Genomic DNA, 15,872 nt, shown 5'->3' on the forward strand with positions numbered 1-15,872 from the left:
ATACGTTGTCTGTATATTCCCAAAACGATAATAGCAATGAAGTATTACAAATTAACAATCCCGCACTGGATAAAAGCCATTGTTTTACGATTAGATGCCTATTGCCATTAATACAAATGCCAAATGTTCTAGTGTCTTCATCTATTTCTGTTTGAACCAATATAATATACTGACTATTAAATGTTAATTGTCATAATTGTTTACACAACTTAATATGTTGTAAGAATTGATTAAGAGGTTTCATATTAAATTTGTTTGAAATAACTTTGGTTGTGTAACGTTTTAATTGTGTCTTTCAATATATGTGAACTGAAATTTATTCAAAAACATAGAACCAATCTAGCGCATATAATTGCAGAAAAACTCTATTTCACGTAACTGTATGGAAACACCTACATATTAAGACCGTAATACTTTTATCGTTTTGTTTAATTACAATATTTCATTCTTATCCAAACATCGATTATGTTGACTTTTGTTAGTATGTCTTTTTAATGGTCCTATTTTAAATATTAACTTTAATAATAGATACAAGCATTAAAACAATATTTGCATTTTAAAGGATTTTGCGTTATGTCCTAATTTGTTCATTGTATGAGGAACTCAAAAACTTTGTTTCATAATTATTTACAAGCGTATATTGGCAAAACGCAAATGAAGATACACTAGCTATAACATAACAATAAAAAGAGTACTTTACGTTTGAGTGAGCAAATAATTTCCATTTCTCTCTGAACAAAACAAATCGTCAATCAAATGTGTTGCATGCATGCATGAGCGTATTAACTATGTATATCTTGCAGATTTTGCCTCCAATAAATAGTGTCAATAAGCAAGTTTTTTGTTTCCTGAATGTATGTTGAGAATATGTATAAGGTTTATCAGACTCAAAAATAAAGAATTAACGATAACAAGTCGGAATGTCTATTTTCCGTTTCATTTGTTTGAGAAATATTATAAACAAAAATGTTACCATTGCATATAACAGTGTTTTATGCCTTTAGTTTTATTGTGAGGTTCATACAGGCGCGCTATGCCATAACCTGTTTAAATATGTATATTATACATGTGTTTTCGCATTATGAAGTGCACTTTTTTCCTTATGCATTGCAAATATTGTTTATATTAATATTCAACATGTCTTATTTAATAATTTTATTTGCATTATACCACGCTTGGATTGTTTCCTATGATCATATTCAGTTTAGTTCCTGCTCAATTTCCACAATAAATGACAATATAACAGTGCGTACCCAGCTAGCACGTAACGTTCAAATAACGTTACGCTTAAGTTCTATTTAGGTTATGATCACACCGAACGTTCCCAGAACGTTTTTAGAACGTTTTAACAAAAATTAAACTATCAGTATTCGTAACTTACTTTAGTTATATGAAATATATGTTATGAAAGTCACATTTGAACGGTATATTTTTACGATCCTAGGATGAATTGGTGAACTTTAAAAGTGTAACGTTCCTGTAACGTTCTTCCCACGTTTTTGTCGGAACGTTATCGGGAAACCAAATGTCATTGCTACATTCCTAACGTTCGCAGAACGTTATAACAACGTATAAAAATCACACAATATAAATATGTACATTAAATATGTTTTCATAAATAATTTGACTTTTGTGTTGTTGTTTTTTTTACAAAATACGCTTATAAGTAGATGTGCACTTTGGCCCGTTTGTGTATCTTCCAATATTTGCAAGCGCGATTTATTTGTTATCTTGCTTTTATGGTGTACTTAGTAAACTACACGTATATATGGTTATAAGTTTATTATACATCCATAATAAATATATTATCAGGCAACTTGATAGTGCGCGTGCATGTGGTGAGCGCTAGCAATAGACAGAGTAAACTGCGGAGGCATGTATGTATATTCTAACAGAGTGACACGGCGTATGACTCATGCATTCAATGTAAGGCCTATACTATTTCACAGCATATCTTCCGCGTGCATTCCTTTGTTTATTGACATACTGGCTAATCGGATTTTCAAACTTTGCTGTTATTGAATGTAAACCTTTTAAAATAACAGAAGTTGGAACATACAATCGACGACAAACAGCAGTTTGCGAGGTAGGGTTTTATTGTTATTTCAATTTGTAATATTAAAATTGATAGCATTATGCACTTGCTTAATATTCAAATTCGGAATTATGGGGAAACTCGTACCATGGAGACTTCGTACCACTTTTGAATATACAAACGTTCACTTAAAGTCATTTTTTGGTAGCAAGTTGTTGCTGCAAACTCTCTTGAAAACACATGTAATTACGTGAAAAATAAATATGTACACTTCAACACCGTTATTTCAAACACCGATTATCCGAATTCACCGTTAATTGAAAAATAAATAAAATTCCAAATTTTATCTTAACCTCAATAATTAATCTTATTAAATTCTAAAATTGATATATAATTATGTCAAATGTTGTTTATTGGTCATGACTTGATTAAAACAATTCAAATTCAGTTATAAATTGATACAGTCATAAAATACATTATTTAATTTAAAGATGTAACCCTGGATTATTTTACCATGTATGATAGAAAATTCGGTTTCATATATGTGTATGTTCAAGATGACGCATATATATGTGTTTTCTTGGTGATATGCATGTGGTTCATGTATGTCTTGCCATTATTTCGCCGTGTTATTAAAAAAAATAACAGTTGGTCATTCTGATATTTGTTGTACTTCCAGGACAACTGGGAAGACACCCGAACAGATCCGGATTCAAGACAAACAAGATCAACAATGCGATGATATATATATTTGTATAAATTACATTCTTGCAAAACACTTGTGAAGAATAAAAATGTGTTGGTTTTCAACCTCAATATAAAAGTTAGATTTAGGTTCGTATTAGGTTAAATGATAACATTATTCCGTAACGTTTCGGGAACGTTAAGCTCGTCATAATGCTAGCAATTGAAACCACATGCACAGGAAGTGTCAGTTTTGGCATTGTATGTTAAAATTCCATTAGACATTTCCGTTCATAAGCTGATGAAACATTTACATTATTCAATGTTTTCAGATTTTAACGGTTTTGATCATAAAAAAGACATTTTGAATATATCAATTATATAAATATCTATAGTTCTGTATAAAAGCTGCATCGAATATATGTTGTAGTAGTGGTGGTAGTAGTAGTAGTAGTAGTAGTAGTAGTAGTAGTATAGTAGTAGTAGTAGTAGTAGTAGTAGTAGTAGTAGTAATAGTAGTAGTAGTGGTGGTGGTAGTAGTAGTAGTAGTAGTAGTAGTAGTAGTAGTAGTAGTAGTAGTAGTAGTAGTAGTAGTAATAGTAGTAGTAGTAGTAGTAGTAGTAGTAGTAGTAGTAGTAGTAGTAGTAGTAGTAGTATTAGCAGTAGTAGTGGTAGTGGTAGTAGTAGTAGTAGTAGTAGTAGTAGTAGTAGTAGTAGTAGTAGTAGTAGTAGTAGTAGTAGTAGTAGTAGTAGTAGTAGTAGTAGTAGTAGTAATAGTAGAAGTAGTAGTAGTAGTAGTAGTAGTAGTAGTAGTAGAAGTAGTAGTAGTAGTAGTAGTAGTAGTAGTAGTAATAGTAGTAGTAGTAGTAGTAGTAGTAGTAGTAGAAGTAGTAGTAGTAGTAGTTGTAGTAGTAGTAGTAGTAGTAGTAGTAGTAGTAGTAGTAGTAGTAGAAGTAGTAGTAGTAGTAGTAGTAGTAGTAAGTAGTAGTAGTAGTAGTAGTAGTAGTAGTAGTAGTAGTAGTAGTAGTAGTAGTAGTAGTAGTAGTAGTAGTAGTAGTAATAGTAGAAGTAGTAGTAGTAGTAGTAGTAATAGTAGAAGTAGTGGTAGTTACAGTAGTAAAATGACTTGTAAAGTAGTATCCATCGGGTGATGGTTACTATCGGTATTTGCCATTTAAACAGTTATTTAATATGTTGCTCAATAAGCCGCTAATAAATTCTTAATTTAGTTGTAGAAACATTTGATGCGAAATCAGTTTGATTGAACTTGATATGTATATTCACTTAATTTCATTTCATAATACATCATCGGACGTTAGCGGGGTAACCTTTATGTATAATTCACTTAATCATTAATCGTTCATATGAAGAAGTGATCCCTTCTTGTCATGACGTAACACTGTCCTCATGTTTTACCTTCTTTTCATTAATTTATACGAATCTTCTAACAGCCAATCAAATAAACCATTGTTATTCGTGTTATTCAGTGTTTGCGTATAATCGCCTATAGAAATCAGAAAAGGTATCTACATGTATTTACTAAAAGGGTTTAAAGCGATATTATACCATTTTGTCAAATATTTATTAATTTATATAAACTGTGTAAAAAACTTATTAAACATATATTTTAATATTAATTAAAATAAAAGTTAAGAAGGACATGTGTCAAAAAAATCCAAACAAGCCAGATATTTAATTCTGAAATCGAAAAAGGCTGTACAGTCGAATTCGCGAGCATGTATATCATGGATGTACGATGTGAATCTAACTTAGTTTAACGGTTCATTTTAAATTCCTGCAACGATATCTTTTCATTCGCCACACGAACACTAACTAAAAAGACGAATGCTTCGGTAATTGTCGGAAAATATGTACAAGATATCATCTTCGCAATCGGCTCAGGGCGCTAATTTGTCTTTGCTGCATTTTATGAAATTCGTCTTCAATGTACACTTTTGTCTTGCCTATTTTGTGTTATCGTAACACATTTTATCAATATATTACAATTTAACACATATACAAAATCGTATAATCTCGCTTTAACATACTTTGTCAATCGTCAACTGATGTAATTTATCGGATTGTTTTATATAGCTTGTGTAGACGATCACCCAAACGAAATCGTAAAGGTGGCTGTGAGGAAAATTGAAGTCAAAGAAAAATCAGGACACGATCCAAAACGACAAACGCCGATGGCTGGTCATTAAAACCCACCAGTAGCTTTTAGTGCCCATGTCAGCTTAACAAACAAACCAATTATGCGTATGCTGACAAGTGATTGTCTTATTCATGTTATTTAAAGTTAGTTTTCCAATGTTTGCATAACATTTAAGTTTTGCTTACATTCTCAAAGATACTTTCGTATCGACGTACGACTAACTTTTTACAGTTTGATGGCAATTACTATACATGATACAAACAGGGCTATTAAAAACATTCCCAAAAGTAACCAACTGGTATTTAGCATACTGCCTTACAGATATTTTGCGAAGTAAGATATTAACTCAATAAAACAGAATGTGGTTTGCGCTAAAAAGCAGTTAAACCTAATTTGTTCTATATGTGGACAATTTTATAACAAATAAGTAGCTTTGGGTCTTATGTCTTCTTGTCAGATATGCCAATTTATTAATGCATATGTTTCGGGAGTAGGACGGTGAAATAGTTTTGCTATTTTTACTGCGGCATGACATGAAAAATATCATGAAACATTGCTAGTATTGATGATCAGTGTAGCTAAGGCGTTCATTATGTTTATATTGCATACATGTCGTAACCAAACATCATTATTACCTCCAATTACCTTCGTTTACACAGCGGATATGTCTTTTAAAATAAAATAAAGCCCAACTGAACATCAAACTCCTCATATCACATCACAATATATATATGCAAGCATAGTGGGATTAAATTGTGTTGATAGTTATTAATCACGTGTTCAATCACGTATTCAATTTTCTTTGTAAATCACCACGTTTAAAGTTGTACCGTAACATGTATATTTACAAGTTGTTTTGAAGTTCCGGAAATAAAGAAAAGTTACACTTCATACAATATTTTTAAATATAGGACATGTATGCAATTTCCAAGTCCAGTTGAAGTTCACCATTAAATGTGGCATATACAATTAAAATAGAACGATTTGAAAGTATAATACTATGTTGGCTTGACATGAAACGATCTATAATATGAGGGAAACAAAACACAAATAACGGTAAAAGAGGTACCTGATTCTCTACGTATCTCTACGTTTTAGTAAGCAATCCATTTTAAGTCGTGTATATATCAAATCGACAATTAAATATGTTCGTTCAATTTGACAAACTGTCGATTAATTGTGGAGACGGCGCATTCCAGATTTTTTTTTCGAGCATTGTGCGCATATAGACTATTAGTATCCTTGAGGGTATTAACTTCATATGTCTTCCCAATTTATCGTCTACAAAATCTTATCAACTTTCCATCTTGTGTTTGCTGAATGTAGATTGAATTATTCTTGTCCCATTAGAGTTCGTATATAAGGTTTCCAAGTCCCTAATTAATTTCAGCCATGAACGTCTCTATCTCTCGAATTTAGTGAGCAAGTGTTGTATGTAATGAACATTTCTTTCTAAGAAATAATAGTTTCACACTAAAATCTCAATCCAGAAACCAAATTGCGTCGGAAAAGAATGGGAAGGAAACTAAAATATTTGCGACAAGCGATTGTTACTACGTATTTATTTTATGCAAAATACTTATTCAAGACAAGAATTACCTAAGCAACTGTTAATACACGTCATATACGTATATGGGAAGTGCCATCCGAACTATGATATGAAAATTATTTTTACTATACTAATTCTACTTTAAAAGGGTGTACTTAGTGATTAAGTTATTTGAATAAACAATGTGCTTCCGTCTCCGCTAAATTTACACGCGAACATATTTCCAATCCATGTTATATTTATGTAAAAATTACCATTACATAATAGCATAAAAATAACGCCCTTTATTAAATCAATTGCCACCTATTAATACAACACTTTTAAAGAGTATCTATGTACATGCCATAATGCCGGTTACAACCTTACACTATTAATTAAATGACATGGTAAGATCACATGTAGTAGTTAATGGTGGATAATGTATTTTCATATAAAACAGAATTAATGTACGTGGTCTACGTTACCCAAATAATAGTTCGGTGTTTTATAGACAACATTATGTTCATATTATGTTTGCGGATTAGAAACTTCAAAAACGGTCATTTTAAGTACTTGACAAATTATAGATACTAATATAACTTAGTGTTATTTACAAAGTAAATATGCTGATAAAGCGAATAACAATCAAAGCTAAAAGTCTGTCTGACCCTATGACTGCGACACTTGTTTTATTTCTTCTACATTTTGCAAGTTCTTTTCTTCTAACGTACGTTACATGTCAACTTATATTTCACAGTTTTGTGACAATTACAATATACCGAGACAAGCAGGACATTTACAAGATTGATATGGCATTTTGCTTGGATTTAAAACATTTACTTAATAAATACATATTTCCGTTATGTTTAAAACGTTCAACCTGACCTAAAATAATGTTTGAGCATTAAGAATACAAACAAAAATATGCTATGTTTCGTAAAACACACACATTATGTTCCGAATCGGAGACAGTCTTTCTACATATCTACTATATAAATACTTTATCCACTGTATAAAAAAAAATGCAAATAAAGAAAAAGTATTTCATTTATGCACACAAACAAAACGAACACCAATATGAATATTCATAGTTCAAAATGTTTTTGTTTAATTATGTTGTGGGCGCGTTTTGTCGTTGTCGTTGTTTTTTCGTTATAACTAGAATTCACTTTCAATGTAAAAGCCATGTTTTTGTACTATACGTGAAAAATAATTTATCGTATATGCATTTTATCACTGAACACAACAAAATCGTATGTTCACGTTTTGTGATTAAATTCAATTGACTTTTGTAGATAGTGACTCCGCTGCATTTATTATGTCTACCCATATAAAGTTCTCTTTTTGTTATAGACGGAAAAGATTTATTCAGAACATGTCAATACAAGAAATCGAACGAATGGAAATACGAAAAGTCGCATTTTAAATCTTAACGGTTTAAAACTGTTGCGGTGGACCCGTTCATATGTCACGTTAAAACTTCATTACTTTCCATGTTAATGACATGTAAATAATCCATGCGCATAAAAAGAATCGAGTTTGTAGACATTTAATCGCTTCTTGTTAGAATATTGCTAATGTGTGTCCTATTTTAAACAAGGGTGATCCATCCGTAGCGTCTAACTATCGACCTATGTCACATTGTTAAATACTATTGAGTGGGTATATGAGAGAATATTACATAAACACATTTTCAATTTTCTTCATTCAAATTCATCTTGTGCGCCCACTCAATCTGGCTTCTTGCCTGGTGATTCGACTGTGAATCAGCTTACATATATTTACAATGCATTTTGCCGACCTCTTGACAATGGCCTTGAGGTCAGAGTTGTATTTTTTATACAAGAAAAGCTTTTGATAAAGTATGGCACAAAGGACTATTATACAAACTACAACCAGCAGGCATTAGAGGGAATCTTTTAACTTGTTTGTGTGATCATTTTTCTGATCGTAAGCAAACAGTTATCTTACCGGGAGCGCATTCAAGTCCTATTGAAATTCTCGCCGGAGTCCCCCAAGGCTCTATTCTAGGTCCACTTATGTGTCTAGTGTACATAAATGACGTTATCGTTGACATACAAGCAAACATACATGTGTTTGCAAATGATCTTGTCATGGTTGTAAACTCGCCCAATGAAACTGCAGCCGTATAGCAATCAGACATTGATAAACTCTCAAGCTGGGGTGATAAATGGTTAGAATCCTTTTGCCCATCAAAATCCAAATCAATGCTAATACCTCGTGAAATGAAGATACTATCTCATTCATCGCTTACTATGCAGAACATTATTATACCGATTCTCAATGTTCATAAACACGTAGGTGTATTTATCTCTAATCACTGTACTTGGCATGCGCATTTATCTTTTATAAAGGAATATGCATGGAATCGAGTTCATATAATGCGTTCATTAAATAATTAATAAATAATTAATAATAAACAGAAAAAAAAACTCCGTTTCGTATGTAGGACCAATTCTTGGGTATTTAGATGTTGTTTTTGATAATTGTACACAATATGAAAAAGACGAACTAGAAAAAATCGAAATCGAAGACGCGCGAATAACATCTGAATGCACGCGCCTAGTCTCGTTGGAAGATCTTTTAAATGAGCTAGGATGCTAGTCAACGAAGACGCAAACATAAATTAATACTAATGTATAAAATAAACTCTAAAAATGTACCTACTAACTTACAATCCCTTTTGCCCCCAACAGTTGGGTCAGGCACCAATTACTCTCTAAACAATTTCACATCTTCAGACGATTCAGGCCCGTACATCACTGTACGCAAATTTGTTCCTACAATCTATCTGAATGGATTAATCTTAACGCTTTCCTTCAAAAGGCACATTAACATAGATCGGCCCACTCCAAATCCTTTATTCTCATACGGCGCGAGATGCTCTCAAACGTTACGTTCGCGGTTAAGAACAAAATTAAGCGCCCTAATGAACATCTTTTCAGACGCAACATCATAACATCACCTCCGTGTCTCTGTGGACTTCAAGAAACGACATAACATTACTTTCTTGAATGTACTCAGTATGCACATATTCGCGGCGAACTTATAAACACGATATCTATATATTCCGTCCCATGCATTGAAATAATTCTATATGGAGACGACACTCATGACTACTTAACAAATACTAAAATAGCTGATGCAATTCATAAATTCATTATTGATAGTAAGCGATTTGATACGTAAATATGCTATAGATTTTTTCAATACCTCTTCCTTTTATTCCCCAAACATCACCCACTTTACATCCTACACCTTCAAACTTTCGTTCTTTTTCCTTTATAAAGACACACCCTGTCATCGGAGTTGCTCCTTTAGCCTAGTGTGTGTATTGATTTATTATTTTGTAATCTAATTATGTTCGTTCTAAACAATACAACTGTATATATTTCAAGCGAGCGAGAAGAACCTTGAGAAAGGCCTTGTATTTCGTTCTCATCCCATGCAAGCATGTTATTATTTAATATAAATGTTGTATGAAATTGTTTGTATACAAATGCTTGATTGAAATAAATATATTTAAACGTATCGTTTAACAAAAAAAATCGTACGTCAACCAATCAACCAAAGATTTTTTATGTTACAGTTCGATTCAGTTTTTTCCACTATTACTTAATTATACAATGAGGGAAGTAGAGGTATGATCAACAGAAAAACAGATTACTGCCTGATAGCTTGTTGGCAAAACTCAAACAATAAAACAATAACAGCAACATACAAATATATATTGGATATATTTACATGAATGTCAAGTACCTCTAATAGTTATTTAGAACTATATTGTATGTACTCTTCGTGAATACTGTTTTATTCCAAGTGCACGGATTGCCGTTTAAGAGTAGTGACGGAATACATTCGTGAATAAAGAACACACCAAATATGATTAAGACTATTGAATGCATATGACTTCCCGACTTTGTAGCACTAAATCTTGTCAACATTAGTATTTCCTTTATGTAGATGTATTATTGCCTGATAAGATTGTGTATGTAAGGTTTCCAAGTCCAAAATCAAAATCATCTAAAAACTAATGGAACTAATGTAAGTGAACATTACATTCTGACTGAATTCAAGCGAGAGAGAAATTAAATGCAACAGACACTCGAATATTAGTGGGTGGTATTGTAAGGAACGGAGGAAAGAAAATAAATAAAAGTGCATTTTATATACGAAATAAATAAATAATAAACCAATGAATATTTATTCACGATAATATTTCAGATATTTTTCTTATACATCGTATACTATTCGACAATTGCATGCAGTATCGAAATACGTTGGTCAAATATTGGGTTTAAATAAAGTGTTATTCATAATTTCATACGCGTGTACATGTAACAAACGTTATATTCCCTCAAAAAGTAAGGATCTCAAAAAATGTTATTAATGTTTACATTTTACGAATAATGTATGGAAACAGGAAAACAAAATAATAAAACGAATAACATATGTGGTATATCATGCATGAATCTTATTTTCTGTGAACACGATTCACTTTTTTGCTATATATAAATATAAGTTGCCTAAAAGGTTGTATTACATCTTATTATTCGTATCAAGATCGAATGTTATCCATGTATTATAGGCTAACATTGACACTCGATTCATGTTTAGAGAAATACACTTTCGCTTCCTTGAAGATTGACGAAGTGTCCGGATTTAAGTTTAATAAGTTTCCGGTTCCATATAATATATTTTACATTTTATAAATGTTCTAAGTTGTTTAAAAATCCATAAATGCTCAAAATCAACGAATACTTCGTAAAATAAAGTTAACCCATAACGTTTTAAAAACAAAAATTGTGGGACAATATATTTCAATTATTTTTTTCCGCGACGATATCCGAACATTTACGAGCGAACGCGATATTGGAATCGGTCAGCGTTGTAAGCATGTTGTAGTTCTAATGAATATTCATATGTTATTAACGAGAACATGGCGGAGCATATGAACCAATCAAAGGCCAAACTTATTTCTGTACTAAAGACAGAGAAGACATTTGGTCCACACGCAGTTTGTAAACACAGCTGAATTTCGGAATTTGATGAAGGCAGCTGCAGATTTCCATGATAGTTTGCATAAATTATGCAAATTTTTAGCAAACCTAATGAGTCCGATACTGACACGAGATCATCCGTGAAATGAAACAAGATGACAACGTTAAACGATATTAGATTCTAAAAAGTTGCAAAATGTTTGTATTTAAACGTCAGATATCCGATGTTACTTGTTTGAGGGGTTTCCTATTGTAATTGACCTTCGTATATCACTTTTTGTTCAATGAAGTTTTTATATAGCTTAATATTATTGGGCAGTGTTAACGGATCTTTAAAGATCGAAATGTTGAAATCAATACATTCAAAATAATGTTGTTATTGCAAGTATGTAAGGACGGATAAACGGACTAAAATAGCGTGCTTCACAAAAAAGTAGTGAATTAATGTTATAAAACAAGATCGAAATGTTGATGTGTATAATTGCTCAACTTGCTTTTGAAATATTTAGACATAAACTAGTCAAGACATTGTCAAATAATAAGATTTGTTTTATTTATTCCTCAGTGTTTCTATATTTTATAAATATATATATATTGAACGACCTTTACATACATGTAGTTAACAGGGAATTAACACACAAAAGACAGAAATGTCTACTCTCTTCAGTGAGGTGCTTTAGTATCGACGTACGCGTGCACTATTACTTCAAAGTTTTTAGACAGTTCATATATGAGTATTAAGCTCTATAAAATAATCGTTTCTAATGGCTAAATGTTTTGCTGCATTATTACAGTAATTGTATTTTATGGTTGATTTCATATTAAATATGTATAAATACTACGTATATTGTTTGAAAATGAATAATACCTCGTTAAACATGCCTTTCTTGAAAAACTGTAAACCATAAATACACAATTTCGTTGATCCCAGCAAATGAGTTATGATACGTATTGTTATGACTGTATGAGACAATATAGGTGTTATCCGTATGGCATTTGGATGTGCGGAAATGTGCTGAAAATAGATTGACACGGAAAACTGATTAAACAAACATGGCCATTATAAATATCATATTTATAAGGTCAATAACAGTTCTGTCTGTGCCTTGATTTAAATAGGACATTAACCTGCTAGCAGGAAATACGCTCAAGAAACCGAGTGTGTTTGTTTTTTGCTGAATAGCGGAGACAACTAAATAACAACATATGACACCTATTATTGGTTTCGGGTAAAGTATATTGTCTCTGTACTTAGTTGTGTATGACACATGACTTTAGTATCATTAAAATAACTTTATGTCTACAATAATGTGCTAGCGGATAGAAACGACAATTTCTCGCCTGAAAATTCTTTTATGTAATAGTAAGTTTCCTACTATATGTGATAATAATAAAAAACATATAGTGATTTTCCATACACACGTACGATCATTTGGTTATGCTGATATTTAATATTTTTACAATCCAAGTCATTCACTCTTTGTATCAAAAAAGGACGATCGTTTAGACGGGATTCAAGAATGTAGGCTTACTCACGCTTCTAACACAATAATTTGGAATGTTATATTTGTCATCGCTTACTCAAATACGGTCCCATACTATATGGTTGGAGATCAATATATACACATGTGCTCAAAATCATTTTTCGATTACGTATGGGCAAGGTACGGGTGAGATGTATTCGTGCCGTACGCACACGTGTACATTTGGTAAGCTTCAACATGTATGATTGCAGACTTCCAACTTAATTAAAGCTACAGCTATTCCACCCAAATAACCGTATCTCAATAGACCCAAATAACCGTATCTCAATAGACCCAAATAACCGTATCTCAATAGACCCAAATAACCGTATCTCAATAGACCCAAATAACCGTATCTCAATAGACCCAAATAACCGTATCTCAATAGACCCAAATAACCGTATCTCAATAGACCCAAATAACCGTTTCTCAATAGACCCAAATAACCGTATCTCAATAGTATTAAGCATCTATGTAACCTACATGTGTGCAGTTACAGCAAAGCGACGTAACCTATGGGCACTTCACTTACAAAACCCTTTTCGGAAATACTTGCCTCTTCCAGAGACATCGTTCTGAGACTAAGGGCATTCGATTTTACAAACACGTGAGTGAATGTAGAGCGCAATTAACGTAGATATTTGAACGTACCCGTAAAGAGAACGCTAATCGTTAGTATTTTTGTTGTGTTCATACAAGCAGGTCAATATTAGTACATTCTTTTCTACAGTGTTTTAGTATTTAAATAGCAAATTTTACCAACTGCTCGTAAGCTACATGTGTGTAGATATGTTTGTTACGAATATCAATCTACGTCGTTTTGGCAAATAGTATGAGGTAGCTGTGAACTAGTATATGCGTTTATGATATGTTTGAGCATGTATTTTTCCAATGCAATAAGTCATTAGATTCTTAATATTAAATGTTCTTTAGTTTGGAAATGGCTTTCTTTTGTTAGCAATATACGTTAGATAGTCAACGGCAAATGTTTTGGACCGGTCCGACGGAATGTATTTATTTAAAACGAATCAAGGTTGTTTCATGCCAGTACAGGGCTTCTAAAGAATATGTATCGCATTTGTTCCCGTTGAAAGCGGTCAAAGCTTACAACTTATAGTAATACGATAGATGAATCTAATCATGATCTATTACACTGACATTTGCACATTTAGCTTAAAGTCTCCGAATTCAGATATTTCTCACGCTTAATCGATGTCTTCTTAGAAGGATCAACAACAGGCAGCGCTCAATAAAAATTACAGTTCACGAGTTTCAGATAACCAACTTAGGCCTGAACTGTAAACATCTTAACACACAAGCTAACAATCTTAGAAGGGAGCGCGAGAAAGTGCCATTAGCAGTCTAACCCAATTTAAAGACATTGTATTACATTACTTGCTACGTTAACGAGATACTTGTGTCAGCAAGTGGCTTTGACACAATACAATAGCATTGGATGTCTTAGGAGCTTTTGTAACTAAATTATAAACAGCAATACATAAGACTGTATAATCAACTGCAAATGCAAATAATTTTCCGGATTAACAACAAATACTTGTTATAACAAAAAATATATCATGTTTATCGTGTCCTACCAATTGATAAGAAAACTACATTTTTTATTGTCGGTTGGGTAGTTTACTGTTTTATTTTAACTGTGGAAATTGGCCTTTAAAAACTGATGATCGTCTAATAAAAACAATATAGGGGACGTACACAAACGTTTCTGATACATGTGTGATGATGTACATAAAAGTTAATATGTTAATATATTTATAATAATTTAACTTTAGTTAAGTCCCATTTATATCGTGTATGCTTTTTATAAAAAATGTTGGCGAAATGCTTGCATTATTAGCACAAGCAATCTCGATTTTGTTATTTAATGTGTTTTATTTACACTAAAATAAAACCATTAGAGTGCACCGACATTACCTGATTGAAAATCCTCACATGAAAAAGGCCCTTTATCTGCATGCACTTTTTGAATAACTACTGTTAATATTATTATATTAATAATGCTTATTAAACATGCTGAGCATGTGCAGTTGTAACTAAGTATGGTATATGCATATATTTTATTTTGGTCCTAAGATAAACCGATTGTGCACTTTATAAAAAATATATTACATTAAAAACGCATTACATGATTAGTTTAATCATAGCATAGATCATATATCAGATAGGATAAAGTACTATTATATAACAATACAAAAACCTACCTGAATGTCCAGTGTCTCTACGTTTCATTAAGCAATCCATAATGTTCTCTCTGTTAATACCAACTCGGCATTAAAATATGTGCATGCACGATGCATGCATTGCCCATTAACGATTCCGACGACGCGTTCCCGGCTATAAATTTGTTCGTTATGCGAACACAAAATATCCTAGACGGTATTAACTTCATATGTCTTCCCGATTTCGCTTCAACTGAGCTTGTCAACAAGCCATTTTGTGTTTCTTGAAAGTATATTGAATTATTCTTGTCCCATTAGAGTTCTTGTTTAAGGTTTCCAATGCTCATATTAATTTCAGCCTTGAACGTCTGTATCTGCATAATAGATTGCGATAAAATTCGTGGAAACGATTTGTTAGCATCTTTAATTAAGACGCATGAATTAAATGAATAGTAATAGTATGTTATGTGCTCTTAATGTAAACTGATGCATATTCTTTGCATATTTTTTTAATTGTTGCGTGATAAATGACTCAAATATAAATAATTGCATTTTTCTATTATTCTCCATTTGTAAATCGTTGCATGTTCTGTTATTCAAATATAAATCGATGCGTGTTCTATACTCCAAAATATAAGCTTTTGCACGTTCTTTTCATCAAATATAAAAAGTTGGATGCTATATTCTCCAAATATAAATCGGTGCATGTTCTGTTCTCTAAATGAAAATCGTTGCATATATAT

At 32.0% G+C, this 15,872-nt stretch overlaps 1 protein-coding gene across 1 annotated transcript in view; it reads right to left on the reverse strand.

The window, feature by feature from the left end:
* Window positions 1-15,251, reverse strand: part of LOC127869982 (ras-related protein Rap-2a-like) — a 143,203-nt gene extending 127,952 nt beyond the window's left edge. Inside the window, exon 1 of the mRNA XM_052412641.1 lies at window positions 15,172-15,251. Coding sequence (XP_052268601.1) covers window positions 15,172-15,211 — 40 coding nt within the window. The 5' untranslated portion in view covers window positions 15,212-15,251. The remainder of the gene's footprint in view (window positions 1-15,171) is intronic.
* Window positions 15,252-15,872: the final 621 nt, after the last annotated feature.

The sequence above is a fragment of the Dreissena polymorpha genome, chromosome 2 (assembly GCF_020536995.1).
Source record: "Dreissena polymorpha isolate Duluth1 chromosome 2, UMN_Dpol_1.0, whole genome shotgun sequence".
Taxonomy (NCBI): domain Eukaryota; kingdom Metazoa; phylum Mollusca; class Bivalvia; order Myida; family Dreissenidae; genus Dreissena; species Dreissena polymorpha.